This window comes from Musca vetustissima, unplaced genomic scaffold (genome assembly GCF_032173495.1).
Source record: "Musca vetustissima isolate MV318-11 ecotype Yass unplaced genomic scaffold, APGP_CSIRO_Mvet_v1 utg16188, whole genome shotgun sequence".
Classification (NCBI taxonomy): domain Eukaryota; kingdom Metazoa; phylum Arthropoda; class Insecta; order Diptera; family Muscidae; genus Musca; species Musca vetustissima.
In genome coordinates this window covers 257,090-277,894 of record NW_026880015.1, presented here as the reverse complement: position 1 = coordinate 277,894, position 20,805 = coordinate 257,090, and the positions used below count along the sequence as shown (strand labels likewise).

General features: G+C 32.4%; 2 protein-coding genes across 2 annotated transcripts; both read right to left on the bottom strand.

Annotated features, from left to right (window-relative positions):
* Nucleotides 1–232: 232 nt before the first annotated feature.
* LOC133325289 (major facilitator superfamily domain-containing protein 6-like protein B) lies at nucleotides 233–19,069 on the bottom strand. The gene is made up of 7 exons (XM_061534077.1): nucleotides 19,066–19,069; nucleotides 10,794–10,864; nucleotides 4,360–4,498; nucleotides 3,455–4,292; nucleotides 2,934–3,392; nucleotides 1,642–1,834; nucleotides 233–311 (listed from the first exon to the last, which is right to left on the bottom strand). The coding sequence occupies exons 2-7, from the start codon at nucleotides 10,855–10,857 to the stop codon at nucleotides 244–246; spliced, it is 1,761 nt and encodes a 586-aa protein (XP_061390061.1). The 5' UTR covers nucleotides 10,858–10,864; nucleotides 19,066–19,069; the 3' UTR covers nucleotides 233–243.
* On the bottom strand, nucleotides 14,396–15,895 carry LOC133325287 (general transcription factor IIE subunit 1). The gene is made up of 3 exons (XM_061534075.1): nucleotides 15,206–15,895; nucleotides 14,665–15,143; nucleotides 14,396–14,597 (listed from the first exon to the last, which is right to left on the bottom strand). Exons 1-3 carry the CDS (start codon nucleotides 15,883–15,885, stop codon nucleotides 14,401–14,403), a joined length of 1,356 nt encoding a protein of 451 aa, XP_061390059.1. The 5' UTR covers nucleotides 15,886–15,895; the 3' UTR covers nucleotides 14,396–14,400.
* Nucleotides 19,070–20,805: the final 1,736 nt, after the last annotated feature.

The following is a 20,805-nucleotide window of genomic DNA, read 5'->3' as shown; positions in this document are numbered from 1 at the left end:
TTAAACAAATAATAATTGATTTCCAAATATTTAGCCATTGCAATCTAATAAATTATCCTCCATTATTATCTTTTTTTGCTTAAAAAATTAAAAATATTAAAAATTTAAAAAGAATATTTACCAGCCATTACAAAAAAATTAAAACAAAACTACTTATAAAAAAATCATACACTCAGACATACACATTCTCGAAAAGAAAATAGAAAATAAAACACACTAGAAAACAGATTATACAGCCCACATCTACGTTAGAAATTCTTGATCGTTAAGCATATGCATGGCATCTGTAGGCGCTAAATATTTAACAGTGCCTAGAAAAAAATAAATAAATCAAATGGTTAGTTACAAATTTAATTAGAAAAATATTTATATTTTTGTAAATAGAAAAATATGTAAGGTTATAAAGAAAATACAATTGGGAGTAGATGACCCTGTTTATCATCCACCCTCAAGCTGTATGAGGTATTCAAAAACACAAAGTAGTCAAAAATTTCACAATATATTCCTTCCTCTATATATACCAAATTTGTTACTACCTTTTTTATAGTTAAATATTATAGCTACAAATTCCTTTTGTTCAGTGACCTAGGGTAAAATTTAATGTAGAACATATCATCCATTGATACCATCCCACTAAAGTGAATGAATATGGGAGAAATGGGTTCCTACGAAAAGTGACGTACAATTTTTTTTAGGTTATATACCCAACTTGTTATTAACGTTTTTATTGTTAAATATTGTATTGTTAAATATTGTAGTGTTGAAATTTGGTGTAGAATTTATCTTCCATTACTACCAAACCTCTAAAGTGGATGAACGGGGTAGAAATTGCCTCTAACCCAAAAGTATTCAAAAATTTCACAATATATTCCTTCCTCTATATATGCCAAATTTGTTACTACCTTTTTTATTATTAAATATTATAGCTACAAATTCCTTTTGTTCAGAGACCTAGGGTGAAATTTAATGTGCAACATATCTTCCATTGATACAATCGCTCTAACGTGAATAAATATAGGAGAAATTGCTTCCTACACAAAATTTGTCGAAAAGTGACTCAAAAAATTGTTGAGGTTATATACCCAATTTGTTATTAACTTTTTCATTGTTAAATATTATAGCTACAGATTTCTATTGTTCGGTGACAAAGTTTTTTCTTTGAAAAACAATTTTTTTTGTTCAACTTATCTCTCAAAACTCATTTGACTAATATCGTTTTTGTCTTTTAAAAACCCTTTGGTATAAAATTTTGTTTTATTTGATATATCAATAAAACAAAATTTTATACCAAAGGGGTTTTTAAAGTATTTATCAACAATATTTACATTAAAAAAACAAACCACAATAAAAAAATAATAAAAAATAGTATTTTTAAAAATCTCTTTAAAAAAATCTCTAAATTCGTCGTCTTTCATCATTAAAAAAATAAAAAAGTAGAAAAACAAATCATTCAAACATTTGTTTCCCACAACAATAGAAGACACTGTTATGAATTGTTTTTGTGGTGCTCCTCATTATTGGCACTAGTTGTAGTTGTTTTAATACTCGATTCTATATCTTCATCATCATCATTAAGATTAGCAATTTCCGACGTTGTTGGAGCTGTCGTCGTATCCACAACAACAGCAACACTTTGCTTACCATTTTCCGTATCACTACTCGAATGATGACGTTGCAAATACATTTGCAAACACACGTGTACAATGAAGGCAATAAATGCCGCAACACCAAAGATTTCAAAAGTATGACCACCGCCAATCGAATCAAAAAGATAGCCGGCAATCAAGCTGCCCACCGACACACCAACACCTTCGAAAATGGCACCAACCAAGCCCTGTAAAATAAAGGGGAAAATTAGATAATTTTTTTAATTTGTTTTTAATTTTTTTATGATTAAATATTATAGCAACAGATTTTTGTTGTTCAGTGACCTAGGGTGAAATTTTGGGTAGAACATTTCTTTCATTACTACCAAACCCCTAAAGAGAAGTATTGTGGGAGAAATTGGCTCCAACCCAAAAGTAATCGAACTTTTAACAATAAATTCCTTCCTTTATATATGCCCAATTTATTTCTATCTTTATTATTGTTAAATATTATAGCTGCAGATTTTTGTTGTTCAGTGACCTAGGGTGAAATTTGGTGTAGAACATTTATTTCATTAACACCAAACCTCTAAAGTCAATAAACGTGGGAGAAATTGCCTCTAACTCAAAAGTAATCAAAAATTTTACAATAAATTCCTTCCTTTATTGGGAAATGGTCGGAATAAATATTTTCTACGTAAAACTTTACTTACTGCATCTAAAGAAGCTATTTTAGATTATTGTATAGTCGGATTACAGTTCACCCAACTTTCGATTGTAATTTCCATGACAAAATCTATGATTTTTTCCGAATTTTCTAAAATAACCTCAAATATTTTAACATAACCTTACTTGTTCGTTATGATTTTAATGTTTTATTTTAAGGTTTTTTGTTTTAGGAAGGAATTGTACAGTCGCATTATAGTATACTCCACCTTCTATTTAAATTTCTATGACAAAAACGATGTTTTTTCCGAATTTTCGATTTTAACCTCAAAATATTTGAACATAACCTCACTTGTTTATTATGATTTTTTTTTTTATTTTAAGGTAATTTTTTTAAGGAAGTAATAGGTTGTGAAATCAATGTGATTTTTGTTCAAAATAAACCAGAAAAAAAACAATTTTGGACATAACCTCAAAATTGTTTATGAAAAAAAAAATTCTCTAAAAAACCCGCGCTTATAGACTCTGCAAACACAAAAAACATTCAAAATTTTCACGTTTACTTTTTAGCAGATACATCCTAAATTTGTCCCCACCTAACCTCACTTGTTTCCATACATAACCTTAAAAAATTATTCTACATTATTTTTGATTTAAAAACAAAGCTTATTTTACTCTCACCTGCATTGTGGTCTCAGTACCGGGTGGTGCAACAATACTGGCATACGAAGCCATTGTGGCATAAAACAAACCAAAGGTAACACCATTCAACAACTCAATGGGCAGGACATACCATGGATCTTGTAACATGGAATACAAAATAAAACGTACACCAAATCCAAACAGGACCATACTCATGGCATTAACATGACCAATTTTCTTCAAAATCCAACCGGAGAAAAAGAAAAATGGCAATTCGCCACAAAAACATTGAATGGACATGACAAATCCTTGGAGAGTCTTCATATAGGTGGCATCACAACCACCCAACGACTCCAAGTGAACAAATAAAAAGTTCCATATCAGCGCCGTGCCCAGGCCTATGAATATACACCACACAAAGAAGACCAAACAGCGTACGGAGAGGAACATTTGACCCACATCTTTGAGGATATTGGGGGATAAGTGGGTTTGGGTGTGCTAGAAGAGATAAAAGAGAGGTTTTAGCACAAAATCTTTAAGGAGTATTTGAAAAACCTTACCTTTAATTTCATTGAGGCCACAACATCCAAGCCAATCAACACCGCCGTCATCCAAAATACAATGGTGTAATCCTTTTCCACACCATTGGACATTTTATCAACGAGGACCCCAGCCAAAATGGAGAATATACCCCAACCCACCGAACCATATAGCCGCTGTTTGCCATACAAATGGGCCCGCTCACCCAAAATACCAAAACAAATGGCATCACCAATACTAACCACAGCGGCCATACCAATCCACGAAATGATCAACATTCCGAAAAACCACCAGAATTGATACAGACCCATGGCAGCTTTGGTGCTAATCACCGGATCATTGGAAATTTTACTATCCAAGTAGGTATCGTTGCATTGCATTGAACACTGCGCCTTAAAATATGGCTTATCCTTGGGACAATACATGGTGGCATTATGGCCATTCACCTCAGCCTTTATGTGCGGTACACTGAAGAACGCACACCCCTCATTGGTGGTTTCATTGCGTTCCACCAGCAAATTTGTGAATGTGGCACTTATATCAATGTTGGCGGTATTATTTGCCGGTGGACACAGCCCCGATGATGTGACATTCCAATTTTGACATATGATATCCCACATATATGCCTCTGTGGGACAATTGAGCTTACATGCCAATGCCTTATCTTCATAGTCACGTTCTAATTCGTTCAGTGTACACTGATCTTCGGTACAAAAATGGAAATTTGCCTCACCGGCATGACAGTGAAATGCCACAGAGGGTGGCTGTTGTGGAATGGCGGGTGTAAACATTATGGCAAAGAAGGCAACTGCGGTAAGAATTTCAGCGGCAATAAAAAGGCTGCGATGACGTTGATACCTAGAATAAAAATTTTGAATATTAGTGGGATTTTTTCTTTTTTGAATCGTATTTTGTTTCGACTTACCGATCTGCAATAAAGCCACATAATGGTTTGGCCAGCATACCAATCACCGGCAGTATAGCATACATGGTCCCCACAACGACATTGGAATAGCCCAACTGTTTGGCGAGAGTGGGCATAAAGGGTACAACGGGTGCCGTGCCTGAAACGGAAAGAGAGGGAGAGAGAGAAATAATTAATCGAATTATTTTGGTAATAAAAAAATGATCGAAAAAAATACCCAATTTATTTTTACAATTACAAATTACAAATTATAGTTACCGATTTCTTTGGTTCGGTGACCTATAGTGAAATTTGGTGTAGAATATTTCCCCCGTTGACATCAAACCCATAATGTGGAGAATTGTACGAACATTTGACTTTTTTTGAAAATTGGTCGAAAAATTACCCAATAAAGTTTTTCCTTTATGTACCCAATTGGTTTTTAAGTTTTTCTTGGTGAAATATTGAACCTACAGAATTCTTTTGTTCGGTGACCTATAGTGAAATTTGGTGTTGAATTTATCTTCCATTAATATCATTCCGCTAAAGTGAAGAGATGTGGGAGAATTTGGCCCTAACTCAAAAACTTTTTTTATTATAGCTACAGATTTCTATTGTTCGGTGATCTATGGTAAAATTTAGTGTAGAATTTATCTTCCGTTAACATCATCCCTCTAAAGTGGAAAGATGTGGGAGAATTCGATCCTTACTCAAAATTGCTCGAAAAATTACACAATATCTGGTTTTCCATTGTGTAGCCAATGTGTTTTCGAGTTTTTCTTGGTGAAATATTGAATCTACAGATTTCTTTTGTTCGGTGACCTATAGTGGAATTTAGTGTAGAATATTTCCTCCATTGATATTATCCCCCTAAATTGAAGTTCTATTGGAGAATTTTGCTCATACACATATAGGTTATCAAAATTAACCAATCATTCTTTTTGAATACCCAATTTGTTTTCGAGTTTTTCTTGGTGAAATATTGAACCTACAGATTTCTATTCTTCGGTGAACTATGATGAAATTTAGTGTAGAATATTTCTTTCATTGGCATCATCCCTCTAAAGTCAAGAAATGAGCGAAAATTTGGCCCTTACACAAATAGGCTAGCAAAATGATTCAATCAACATGATTGAATATCCATTATTAAATATCCAATACGATTTTAAGTTTTTCTTGGTTAAATATTATAGCTAGAGATTAATTTTGTTCGGTGACCTATGTTGAAATTTAGTGTAGAATATTTCTTCCATTAACATCATCTCTCTATACTGGAGAATTGTGGGAGAATTTGGCACTAACGAAAAATTGATCGAAAAGTTACCTAATAGTGGCTATGTACCTCTATGAAACATTTTGGGGCCCAGAGGGTATATTTATTATTCATATTTAAACATTTTCTTCATATCATGTTAAATATGTGATTTGAAATCATTTGGTTAGTGAAAATTTTAAATTTCATGTAATTTAAAAAAGTCTCCAAATTTGGAAACTTCCCAAAAACGTTGTTTTCCAATGTTTTTGAACTATATTTGGCCTTCTCAATATAATTTGAATCGATTTCAGCAAAATTTAATGTATGTAGAGTCTCACACAAAACTTCTTTCTCGGTAAAGCGGTGGAATAAGGGTAATTTTTTTAGTTTTATTTGGATTTTTTTTTTTCAAAATCAAATATGTGAATTTACTTGAAAATATTAAAAATCGAAAATGCAAGTGATTTTGAAAACTCTCCAATTTTGTAGAGTTTCTGAAAAAGCTAATTTTGAAGGATTCTCCTTATATTTCAATTATTTATATGAAATTAAATAAATTTCATTTTTAAATATAAGGATTTAAAGGAAAATTTTCAAAAAATATTTTTTTCGAAATTAAAAAAAATCTTCATTTCTTCATATCGACATATTATTGCCATCAATTATAATAGAAATGTTCGAAAAATCAATTCCCAAAAATATACATAATTTAATTTTTGTTTTATTACCCCTACATAATAATTTTGAAAATCAAAATTGATTTATTTGCATTGTACCAGTTGGCCAAGGTCTTAAATGATTTTTTTTTTTGTTTAATTGTTGCCACAGCAATCTTATCATCTCCAATCAATTTGATATCATAAAAAAAGAATTATTGAAAAAACATGGTTACAAATTCAATTAGACCGGGCGATTTCAATTATATTTCTTTAATCTAGATTGACATTCCAACAATCCAGCCGGCGAGCAAGCAAGCCATCAAGCAGTTATTATGTGTGAAATGAAATTGACCAATAATGGGGGGAATTGTAATTTTTAATTGATTGAGTGAGTGAGCCAATGAATGAAAAATTAGCCACCATTGAGGATAAATTAAATTGAGTGGTATTTAAAAAAAATGACAAGACATTGAACTTTTAACTTGTGGAGTATTGAATTTTTTTATAAAAAATACAAAATATTACAAATACGATTAATAAAACTAAAAAAATCATAAATGAAATTGTAATCCATTAAAAAATGTTTTGTTGTAAAGTGACGACAATCAATGATTTGATTAAATCATTGGCAGATGATCAATGCTTTTGGCGGCAAAAGTCATTGATAGACTGTCAATATTCTCACTTATATCACTATCTCCCTCATATGTTTGCATATGCTAATTAATTTTTTTTTTTGACACTGGCTTTTATATTTAATAACATTTTGTGCACAATCTTGATCAATTTCATTTCCTTTTGGATTGCATTCTCTTTATTTTATTTGCTTTCTTGTTTATTTTCGTATTTAATTTTTGTTATTAATTTTCTTATTTTTTCCAATTTTTGGTGTTATAATGGTGAAATGATTTAATCATTGGCAGATGATCGATGCTTTTGGCGGCAAAAGTATTTGATAGACTGTCAACATGCTCACTACATATTTCCACTACTCTCTCTTTCTCTCTCATATGTTTGCATATGCCAATCAATTCTATTGACAATGGCTTTTATAATTAAAAGAAATTATGCACAAACATGTTCTTGCATTGCATTTGCTTCTTTTAATATCCCATTTTTGTGTTATACCTATGTGACGACATTCGAAAATTTTTAGTAACCTATTTCCAAATTTACAATTTCATTTATAAATTCTTAGTCTTATTTTTTTGCTTATCTCTTATCTCAGGTGGCTTATCATTTCACGTTTTTGAGATATTTTTTCTGAGGCAAACAAAAAAAAAAAAAAAACTTCTTGACATTTCAGAAAAAATCTAGGTATGCTAGATTTATGTTTATAAATTTATTTAATATTTTTTTTCATTGCTGAATATCCTCTAATTGTTTGCTGTGTTTTTGGGCATATTTAATTAATGTCTGTTGCTGATGGCTGGGCTGCTGTTGGACGTTATTTGCCATAACTCATGCCTTTATCAAAAACCCCTCAAAAAAAAGAGAAACAATTTTCCGCCCACACTTAGTTAATTTTTTTTATCTGCATATACACACACTAGAAACAAAAAAAAAAACTGTCTTTTATTAGCATATTTACTAGTGCATTACTGACTTTTTGTTGTTGCTGTTGTGTATTCTCTAAAGGAGGAAGAGTAGGAGCGGGTGAATCTCCAGTTTTATTGTTTAAATTCTCATCAAGATAAGCTACATAGTAATGATATTGGACATAAAGAAAGAAAAAAAATAACCCAGCTCACATGTCCATCGGCTATATGGGAGTTTAGACGAAGAAGCTAAGCAATAATTTTTGCTGATAAAACAACAATATCAAACAATGAAAAGCAAATTAATATTTTTTTCTGAAAAAATAAATATCAAGTAATTTAAAACCATGCATAAGGACAAATGCTAGGGGTGGAGGGTGGTAGTGAAGGAAAGATAAATAAATATAGATTTTCTACAATGCGTATAATGCAATATAATTGTATTAATCACGTAGCAAAATAAATTCTTTGAATAGCAAATGCAAAAAGTTTGCAAACATAGATGGGATTTTGTTTTCTGATTTGTTTGTTTTTTTTTTCTTTTTTTGCAATGAAGGGTGGTTTCATTTTACCCCAGACAAGCACTTGAGTGGATATTATTTGCAAATTTAACCACATTAAATCCACATTTTAGGCCTGATGAAACAGAATTGAAGTTTTTGAAAATAATTTGGCATGGAAATTTGATTCCTTTGTACATACTATGAAGGTGGTCAATATACATTTTTTTACTCTGATCCAGAATATTTATGGGTATTACGATGAATATTGCGAGTTGTTGTAAATGGAATTCGAAATTCAATACACATATATAATATTTGAGAATTTGGGCACTTTTTGGGATCTTTGTCACATTTTTAAAGCAAATTGGCTGTAATTTCTGTTTCTAAATTCTCATTGGGTATCAAACCTCTGTGCCAAAATATCGCTACCCCTATTGGTATAGTCCCCATATAACAGATATATAGATATACTCAGTTAAAATAGTAGGTTTACTTTTCAATATTTTGAGGATTTTATATATCATTTTCAACCGTAACGTCTCATTTTCGGTATGTTCAAGTTCTTGAGTGTGTGTGTTTTGGTATTTCGATTTCTCTTGATCGATTTTTGGTATATATTTTAAGTGCTCCGGTCTTCAAATAATATGATTAGTTGAGCTTGAGGTCTTTTGTTAATTTTATATTTGTTGTAAAGATTTCTCGATATTTCGCAATTATCGAATTACATTTTCAGGGGTGATGTAATTAAGTATTAGGCATATCAGAGATTTCCTTACGATCCTCACAATTTATTATACGAAAACTTGAAGAATATAAGGAATATTATTATTATCAAAATCCGATAACATTTCTACTAAAGCATACCTAAGTTTCCAACATTTTTTAGAACAAGTTATTAATAATTTTATATCCATTGAAAATGTTTGCCGTTGATAATTTCCAATTCATGACATTTTTCCTTATCAGCAAATTGATTAAATGATCATCAGCTGATCTTTTGGGCGGAATTTTATTTATTTTTTTTGAAATGGGAATTTTTATGTGCTTTTCCATTGCATTTGTGTTTGTCAATTTAATTTTTTATGTTGTTGCCTATTTTTTATTTTCTATTAATTTCATCATTTATTTGGTTTTCTTTTTTTGTTATAAAATGACGACAATCAATGATTTGATTAAAACATTGGCAGATGATCGATGCTTTTGGCGGGAAAAGTCATTGATAGACTGTCAACATTCTCACAACATATTGTCACGCTCACTCTCTCTTTCTCTTCTTTCTCATTTGCATATGCCAATAAATTCCATTGACACTGGCATGTATACTTCATAAAATGTTGTGCATAATCTTGATCAATTGCATTTCCTTTGCATTGCTCTTTAAAATGCTTTCTTGCCTTTTATCTTATTTATTTATATTTTTATTAATTTCTTTAATATTTTTCAATTTTTGTGTTATAAGTGACGATATTCGATGTCATGATTAAATGATTGACAGTTACGTTTGTTTTTTGGCGACAATAGTCATGATTAAAATGTCACACTCAATGCAATTTTGTACTGTCATATATTTATTACGCTTGTTAAACATATCATTCTTTTATTTTGCACACACTTCATTTGGTAAAATAAGGACACAAAATAGTACTAATGATTTCCACGGCATTTTTTATTAATTTTTTCCATTTAATAGAATTATCTCCTTGTTTAACTCTTATCCTTTTGTTAGATGTGATTTAATAAAAGCCAATCAATGACTTTTGGCAGCTATTGTCATTATTTGACAGCTACAATGAATTATGTTTCTCACACTCTCCCTCTCACACACATTACACACAATGTCTGCCTTTTAATTTGCATAACTTTTTATATGACATTTTGTTGTAATTTTATCCAAAAAAAAATGTGAAAAAAAACTTGTCCAATAATATCTATCCATTTCAAATTGATTTATTGCCTATTTACTTTTTCATTTTCATTAATTTCCTCGTTTATTTAATATTTTGTGTTATAAATTGACGACCAACAATGAAATGATGATTAAATGATAGACAGCTGGTTGGCTGATCGATGCTTTTGGCGGCAATTGTCATTATTGTAGCTGTCACTATTCTCACTGCCATTTGATTACAGACGCGCTCAGTACAACTCTCTCTCTCTCACATCAAATTACATTGGGCATGCTAACCAATTTGTCAATTTGTTTCTTCTCTCAGTGTATAATTACTATTAACTAGTATGAGTGATTAGACTTTGCACATAAAAAAGGAACAGCAAACAAGCAAAGTAATAATAATAAAAAATAAAATAATAACAATTATTATAAACTAAAACAACTCTAGACATATACATGTCGGGGCATTAATGAGGCTAAAATGAACATGATGCCAGATAAAATGTGTCAAATGTTTATGACTGACGGACTGGCTATAACCCCCAATTACTCCCCTTATGGAATTTGTGTGAGTGTGTATTGTTGTTGTTTTTCGGGTTAGTTACTTACCAGCATTAAAGAAAAAATAATGGGCCTTCATAGGCAGTAAATCCTTGTCAACTTTTGGTCTCATTTTGATGATGCAGTTGCGGCCGGTGTAATTTAATGTTAATAATTATTATTATTACCACACGTATTGTTGTTGTATTTGTTCAAATAAACTCTTGATTAGGCAGGCTAGGCATGTATAGAAGAAGTAAGGCCCCTGTGTTTAATGATAGAAATTAACTTAAATCACAAAAGGAAATGTAAGTGTTTCGTGTGTTTGATTTTGTTGCTGTTGTTGGTTTTTTTTCGTTTTGACTGGTGTGTAAATATTGACATACACAGCCTAATTATATACTAACAACACAAATTATAGCGCGACACAATGAAATATAACATTTACACACTCGAGCAACAGAAACAACAACAATAATATGCACATTTATTTTGTCAATTGCTGTTAAAAGGTGGTTTGTTGTTGGTTATGGGTCAATACATAACAAAATTAAGCTTGCTTAGAGGGTAAATAAACTTTTATTAGTTTATATGATTATTTTGTTTATTTAATTAATTTAATATTTATTTAACTTTTAATTGCCAATTAAATGTTGTGACCACATTTTTTATTTTATTATTATAAATTGTACTCTTCACTTTTGGATAGTTCTTCTTTTGCTCACACCATACGTCACATTCATTCATACGACAATTGCACTCTTCTTCTCACACTCTCTCTCACACACTTTGCCTTGTGCTCATAATAAAAGGAAATTCATAATGCCAGCAGATGATTTACTTTGTTTCTTTTTTTATTAACCCGTTCCGTTGTAAAAAAAATGATTATTTTAATTTAAAACACTTCGTCCACACAGCACATGGATTTTTCGTTTTGTATTATGGTGACTAGCGCATCATCGTTTTTATTTTTCTTCTGGCCAATTCATTTAGTTTGACGAATAAATAAACACTAAGAAAAAAAGAAGAACTTTAACTTGCAAATTGATGGCAGCCGCAAGTTGTGAGAGAGAGTTGCCATATGGGCATTGTTTTTGGCAGTTGACATGTTGAGCAACATTTTGTTTTATTGTGAGGGCAGGCGATACATTTGAAGTTTAATTGGCGAGAGAAAAATCGGCAAAACAGAGTCGTATCGTAAGGAGGGGGTATATTTAATATAGTAAAGAGGTCTTATTATCACGAAAATTAATAATATCACGAAATTGCATGGTGGCATGCTTACATTATGCATTGTTGTGAGAATGGGAGAGAAAGAGAGAGCAATCACCTGTTAATGTAACAAATTGTCAGGATATTTTGTTTGCCGCCAAAAGCATGAACGACTGCCCATAATTGATTCAGTGAATAGAATATCTTTGAATTGTAATAAAAAGTAATTAAATTGATAAAAAATAATTAAATAAATAAAAATCAATTTAAATATAATAAATTGTTAAAAGTTAACAGTAAAATAGTTATTTTAATATGCAAATATTTGATGGGAAATAAAGACAAATGGCAATGAAGGTGACATGCTTACATATGCATAGTGAGTGAGTGAGAGAGGGACAGTGCAATCACCTGGCATTGCAAGAATATGACAGATTTGTGGTTTAAACGCCAAAAACATTGAACTGCGGCCCATAATTAAATCAGTGCGCTTAATATCGGTTTGTTATAAATCAAAAAGTGATGCAATTAAAAAAAAACAATAATAAAAAGAATATTAAATGAATTTGAAACAGTTAACAGTAAAATAAATAGTTTAATGGGCAAATAAATAGCAATTCATCATAATGATGGAAATAAAGACAAATGACAAAGAAGGCGACATGCATAGGTATGCATAGTGTGTGTGTGTGAGAGAGAGAGTGCAATCACTTGCCTTTGCAAGAATGTGACAAGTTTTGTTTTGCCGGAAAATGCATTGAACGCATTTCTTGTCGTCATTTATAATCAAAATATGGGGAAATTAATAAAAAATATAAACAAATTAATAAAATTAAATAAATATCTAATAAATTGGAAACAGTTAAAAGTAAAATAAATATTTTAATATGCCAATAAACGGCAATTCATCATAATGATGGGAAATTGAAGATAGCTGACAATGATGGTGTCATATGCATAGTGAGGGGGAGAGAGAGAGTACAATAATCACTTGTCATTGCAATAAGCTGTCATATTGGTGTTTTTGCCGCCAAAAGCATTGAACAGCTGCATAAAATTTTATATTGTTATTTTATATTTTTATATTGAATTTTGATCATAATGCTGGAAACATAATATCGACTCTTAGGAAAATTCACCGGGAATTATTGGTAAGACACATTAATTTAAGAATCATATAACTTAATATTAATTTTATTTTTTGGAAATTTTCACAGAAGTTGAAGTAAAAACTACGCAAGAAGTAAAAACTACGTTGATACCCAAAAAGGAAAACCTGCATGAACAACATTATAATCCTGACAAATAAAGTATAACGAATTGGGAATATAAAGAAATACCTCAGGGGACCTAACAAAAGTTTTTCTAAGGAAACAATTTTCCTCAGGGGACCCGACGATTTTTTTCTATGGAAAAAATTACCTCAGGGGACCTGACGAATTTTTTTCTATGGAAAAAAATCCGCTCAGGGGACTTGACGATTTATTTTTCTATGGAAACAAATACCTCAGGGGACTTGACGAAAAGAGTTGTCAGGGGATCTATGAAAAAAAGTTGCCTCAGGGGATCTGACGAATTTTTTTCTATGAAAAAAAAGTTGCCTCAGGGGACCTGACGAATTTTTTTCTATGAAAAAAGTTGCCTATGAAAAAAGTTGCTTCAGGGGATCTGACGAATTTTTTTCTATGAAAAAAGTTGCCTCAGGGGACCTGACGAATTTTTTTCTATACGAAAAAATGCCTCAGGGGACCTGACGAATTTTTTTCTATACGAAAAAATGCCTCAGGGGACCTGACGAATTTTTTTCTATGAAAAAAGTTGCCTCAGGGGACCTGATCAATTTTTTCTATGGAAAAAAATGCCTCAGGGGACTTGACGATTTTTTTTTTTCTATGAAAAAAATCACCTCAGGGGACCTGACGAATTTTTTCTATGGGGAAAAAACTACCTCATGGAATCTGAATCAGTTTTTGGCAATTAAAACAATTAAATTTTAATTTTCGAGTTTTTTATTGTTTTTGTTGATTCTTTTTTTTAATATATTCTCTTTTTTCTTCTTTCTTTCTTTTAGCATTTCTTTTCTCCTCTCTTTCCATCTTAAATATATTTATATAAACATTAACGAAAATTAAAAGAAGGAAGGAAGGATCGGAAAAGAAATGAGTAAATTGTAAAAATAACATTGGATGAAGGTGGAGGTTGCTGGAGGTGATCAGGCTTAAGGTTGAGGTTTTGAATGGATGATAGGAGGATGGTTCACATATTCATTATTCTCGGTATATATAAAAATAGAAAGAAATAAAACATCATATGCTGGTGGGTATAGAATTAACTAATAATATATAAATGACAAATAATAATAATTAATATAATTATAGTAATAGTTGTTGTGTTAAAAAACTGAAGAATAAGAAAACAGAAGATTGAGGTGTAAAAACAGGATGTAAGGTGGTGGAGGGGTACCTCAATCGTATATATGACTATAATGTTGCTGATATATGTGGATATAGTTTTCTTTTTCCTGTTGAGACATTTGGGCAATTAGAACATCATTGATTTGATCAATTGGATGGGGACGGCCGGCAACTAATACCGAAGGAACATCATCCTCTTCTTCTTCGGATTCGGAATTAATAAAGTTATTATAATCATCGTTATTGGCTGTAAACAAAAAAGAAGGAAAATTTAAATCAAATATCGGAATGAGAAAATCAAATTTCAAACTCACGAATTTTGGTATTTTCTATATCATTTTCATCATCACTCGAATCACTGGAATTGGCATTGGAAGTACCGAACCGCAGTCCCTTGGTGTTGTTTTTCTTTTGTTCGGGTTGTTTTTCGTATTGCAGCAGCACCGCCATAATATCTTCCTGTTCCTTTTTGCGATTATTGTTAACGGTAGTGGTGCCGGCACTGGTTGAGCTGGTCGTCGTCGACGATGACCATGCTGAAAGGCCAGGTTGTTGTGAATTTTGTGCTGCTTCATTGAGTATGGCATCTGTATTGTCGGTATTGTCTTCGGTTATGACCGTACTTTCTGTCATCCAGATGGGTCGTGCCTTACGTTCGGCAACCTGATCGGGTACATCATCACCACCAATGTTGATATCGACACGTGTCTCTTCCACAGCGAAACCTTGGTTTCGGGTTGCCTCACCGGACCATTGTTGGCCTTCGCCCCGCACCGCAGAGGGTTTGTTGATCCTGAAAGGAAACACATACCAGGTAAGTATTCAATTTTTATAATATTAACCTCATTTACTCACCCTCTTATCGTATCGATATCCACAGGTTCAGGTTCAAGGATTTCTGGCGCCAGCTTAATACCCTCCACCTCCCGCAGCAGATCATACAACGGCTGCAACTGTTCATTGAATCGTGCCAACATTAATCGCGAATCTTTGGTCGGCATTGCCGATGTATCCTCCTCCACGGTACAACCACAATATGTACAACGAAATTCCTGAGTGTTGAAATCGAACAGCTGATCCGCCTCCAAATCCGTAAAGGTTTTATTACAATTCGTACACTTAAAACTGGCTCGACTTGTGGCATCACGTTCCTCCGTTTCCATGCGCTTGCGCATCAGATCCAACTTATATTTGACTACATTTACAAAGGTCTTATAATTAATGAAATAGTAATTGACTTTTTGCGCCTTGCCGTCCGGTCCTGTTTCCATTTTCAAACGGATCTGTATGAATTTGTCACTGCGCAGGGTGGTTATGCGGGCACGCATTTGTTTCTTTTCGAAGCGGAGGAGTTCGGCAATGTCATCCTCCTTCATGCAGGGATTACGAACCAGCATATCAATGATGAGAGCATCTTCAATGGTATAAAAGCCACGTACAACCAGACGGGCTAACTGTTTTAGACTACTAGGCACTTCGGTAACATAACGGATTTCTGTATTTGATGTTGTTGTGGCAGCGGGCGCTGAAGACATTGCAGGAGGAAGTAGATATGTGGAAGGAAGGAAATGTGTGCAAGTGTGTGGGTAAGTGACGAATTAGGGAGCTGGAAAAAAGGAAAAATAATAGTTAAATATAATCGAAAAAAACCACCTCAGGCGACCTGACGAATTTTTTTCTATAGAAAAAACCACCTCAGGCGACCTGACGAATTTTTTTCTATAGAAAAAACCACCTCAGGCGACCTGACGAATTTTTTTCTATAGAAAAAACCACCTCAGGCGACCTGACGAATTTTTTTCTATAGAAAAAACCACCTCAGGCGACCTGACGAATTTTTTTCTATAGAAAAAACCACATCAGGCGACCTGACGAATTTTTTTCTATAGAAAAAACCACCTCAGGCGACCTGACGAATTTTTTTCTATAGAAAAAACCACCTCAGGCGACCTGACGAATTTTTTTCTATAGAAAAAACCACATCAGGCGACCTGAGGAATTTTTTCTATAGAAAAAAAACACCTCAGGGGACCTGAGGAATTTTTTTCTATAGAAAAAAAACCACCTCAGGGGACCTGAGGAATTTTTTTTATGGAAAAATCACTTTCGGAAACCTGAGGATATTTTACCTAATTTTTTTATTTTCTATGTTTTGATTTTTCCTTCATCTTTTATTTTTATATTATTTTTTGTATTGGGTGATTTTTTTTCGTTTTTTATTAAACCCCTTCTCACAAACATACGCCTTTATTCAACACCTACTCTCTGTCTCATCGGAAATACCCAACATGTGCTGTATTGGCATCATTCTCTCTTTTGTAAACACAATAAAATTTCACTTATTTCCCCTATCTCTCTCTCTCTCTCGCCGAGAGAGAGTTTTGCAAAAAGCACACAATACACGAGGCGCGCGCATTTGTTTCACAACAAATGTCTAGTCAACATTTTTCGCCACACATCTGGCAACACTACTCACTCTAACTGACAACTCTCATCGTGGTTTTTGTTTTGCCCCCAAAAAACAACAAAGAGCATCAGCCGTACCGTCGCAGTCAAAAGCACCATTTGGCGACTCTCAACATTTCAGCATTGTGTGTGTCAGTTTTGACATTTTCCCATTAGTCGTTTATTTTGTGTCATTCTTACCTCTCTGTGTTGTTACTGTAGCTGCTGGCTTTCGTCGTTGTCGCTGTTGTTGGTGGTTCGCTCGTTCGTTGGCTGGTTGATGTGTGTGGATTTGTTAAAACAGAAGAGTGTTGGGAAAAACGAAATTTGATTTCGGATGATGGAAAAAACACTTTTTCACCGTCTGTTAACAATGAAAAATGCAAACTTTCATAGATCTCAGCATACTGATGCTTTGCTGAAGCGGTGTGTATAGTTTTTGATTGGATTGTTTGTCTTATTCTTAGACAATTAATGGATTTTTTCGGGAGACTATAAAAATGCCCGACCGCAAAATATCTGCGTAAGGCGAGACAGGGTATTTCATGTAGAGTGTGTGTGTGTTGTATGGACAGTATGGGGGTTTTGTGAGCGAACATATGTTTTGGGAAGTTGTTGATTTGTGGTCACCCGTTTGGCGAGACAGGGTTGTGTTTTTGTGTTAAAGGGTGTTACTTAAATGTTGAAGTGTGGCAAATGTAAGATTTGAATGGCAATTTAGGGGAAAATGAGTTTTTTTTTGTTAATGTTGGATGGGAATTTTGAGAAATTTTGTAGAAATTAATGAATTATTTATATTTTGGGAATTAAGCATGAAAAATTGCACAAATTTATCCTTAAAAAAAATTATTAATTAAAAATACAAAAAATATTATTGAAAATTAAAAAAAAAAACAAATTAGGGGACATGAGTATTTTTTTCTATGGGGAAAAAATACCTCAGGTGACCTGAGAAATACTTTTTATAGAAGAAACGACTCAGGGAACCTGACAATTTTTCTTCTATGGGGACCTGACAAATTTTTTCCTATGGAAAAAACTACCGCAGAAGACCTGACGATTTTTTTCTATGAAAAAAAACACTTCCGAAAACCTGAGGATATTTTCTTATTTTCTTCTTTTTATGTTTTGATTTTTTCTTCATTTTATATTATTTTAATTAATTTTTTATTTCTTTAATTAACGAATCGGATTCAATTTTTATAATTTCCTTTATATTTTAAACTCCTCCTATTATTATTTTTTATTTATTTGTCCCAATAAAATACCACATAACCACAATGCCACAAATTCAAGTAAATTACAACAAAAACTATAGCATACTTTAGGGCTGACCATTTATTAATAAACAATTCATCATCATTTGCAATGTGTTTACTAAACACGCACGAACACACACATTCAGCCCGCCACCACATGACATCACAAGTGAAATCAAAAGGGAATATTTAACAACAAATAATAAAAACAAGACAAATATTTTGACATCAACAGTAAACATGTTAACTCTCCTCTCCACACACATCCGTCAAAAAGGGAATTGATTTGGGTTTCTTTATTCGTTTTATTTTTTTTTTCTTCTTTTTGTCAAGTCTGAATGGCAAGTTAAATAAATATTCCCCCATTAAGTGTGCTAGAAGATACACATGTTTATACACATGTATGTGTGTGTTCGTGTCTGTGCTCTCCTCTCTCCTTTGTTTTCTTGTCCATTGGAATTCCTATAAGAATTAATTCGCCGTTAGGTGGCTCGTCTCATCTCATATTTCCCTGTTCGTGTGTGTGTGAGAGAGAGAGAGTGATGGTGAATGCTTGTTTTTTGCTGGGATGGAGATCAACTAGAGCAGAGCGCCTTGTTTTTGTTTTCCAATGAACTAAATAATATATTACAAAAATATATAGAACAGTTTGGCGTCAAAAAGTCTGCTCAAGCAAAGGCATCAATACACATACATACACACATATTTTTACTTATATTTTTGTGTATTTTTCTTACTTCCATCAACATCAAAAAATATCACAACAAGACTCCGTTATAGTTGTAAGTGAAGAGTGTGAGAGAGAGGGAGAGTGCTTATGGTAGCATATGGCGTTAGAACACAAAGTAGCATGCTTTTTGCCTTGCTAGGGCAATATTTCTTGTTTACAATAATGGTATTGAACTTTCGTCGATATAATCCCCACGATTACTTTTGCCACTTGTATAGGAAGGACAAAGAAAGACAAATAAATAATTCCTTGTAAAGTTGAGGAACCAAAAAGAGCAATGACAGTAGCAGCAACAGCAGACAACATTAAAAAAAAAAAAACAACATCAACAACAAGAAAGCATGAAAGTGGAAATGGTCTCCAAAAACAGCAAGTGACAAAAATCGAAAAACAGCAAAAACAACAAAACAGATGTGGGATATCTAATGAGCAAAAAAAAAATATTAGAAAAACAAAAACAATACGTAGCTAACTTTTAATGACACAAAACCATGAAGACAGTTTTTATGTCATTGTTCACTTACTCTCTCCATCTCTTGGGGGTATTTTTCTCTCGCTCTCAATGCTAGGAGGAGTAATGAGTTGCTAATTGTAATGGGGGTTCTTTTGGGGATAAATTTAAAAGCGTGCATTCAAATAAATTAACAATTCAAAAAATTTAATGGCAAGTGGTTGAAAAAAAGAATAATTAAATAATTAATAAAAAATGTAAATATGTATATTTAATAAATGGAATAATTAGTGTAAACAATCATAGAATTAAAAAAATATATAAAAAATTATAAATTTAATAAATAAAAATTTCAAATAGGAAAAAACTATGAAACCATTTCAAAATTAATCATTATTATCAAAATTAATCATTATTATTTAAAATAATATTATTATATTAAATATTTAAATAATATCGTTTATGTTTTGGGTGGATTTTTAAGAAAAAATGCATTTAAAGAATTTTTTTGAAAATATTTTTTGATTTTTCTGCATGATTTTTAAAAATATTTTTTTTTAGTTTTTAAAATATTTTTCTTTTATGAATTATTTTTTAAGAATTTTTTAAATATTTTTTAATTCAAAATGAAAATATTCTTTAATAAAACATCATAATTTTCTATTCATCCATTTTCTTCATAATCCCTGTCAACTTTAATATAACTCCCAGTCACATTTCTCCACCATTTTATTTAATATTGACTTAAAGTATGCAATAAAAACCCTGACAATATGAACCATCTCATTTCTCTTACGTACATAACTCTGTGAGTCTGACTGTGTGTGTTTCTTCATTTTTTTTTCTATTTTATTTATGGACAACAACTTTCCCTGTTATTTAGCTGCGACACAAAAAAATCAAATGCATTCCCATACTTTGTTTTTGTCTACAAACAGAATGACGTATATAGAAATGCCAACAGCATCACACGACCACAATGACGATGCCAATGTGTGTGAGTTTTGCGACCAGGCAAAGTACAAAAAAAAAAAAATCAACAGGAAATGCAACAACTGATGTTGAAAACATCTAACTAAGTCTCAAATAATCCCATTTACTTGACTCAATAACAATAATAATATGCAACGGTACCTCGTTGTTGTTTTGTTTTAATTCTCTTTTTCAACGAACAGCCGACGAACATTCACCCACCCACACACGACTCCCTCATAACAACAGTAACTCGTTATGATGGGAGTTGTGTTGTGCTATGCATGAGAGATCATATGAGTGTGGCGATATGTGAGTAAATGAATCACAGTGGGTGTGTGTGTGTGTGTGCCTAACAGGCACTGAAGTAAACAATGGCTTTGGACGACAACAACAACAACACCAGCCACAAACAAACGAACGACAAACAACGAGGCCCATCTCAAAGAAAACATGATTTCATTACATTCTTGTGAGATTGAATTTACCGTCGTCGTTGTTGTTGTTGCTGCTGCCTTTTGGGGTGTTGGTTTGCCGTTAACTCTCTAGAGAGTGCATGATGGTGTGTGGGTGCGTATGGGTATTTTTTTATTTTGTA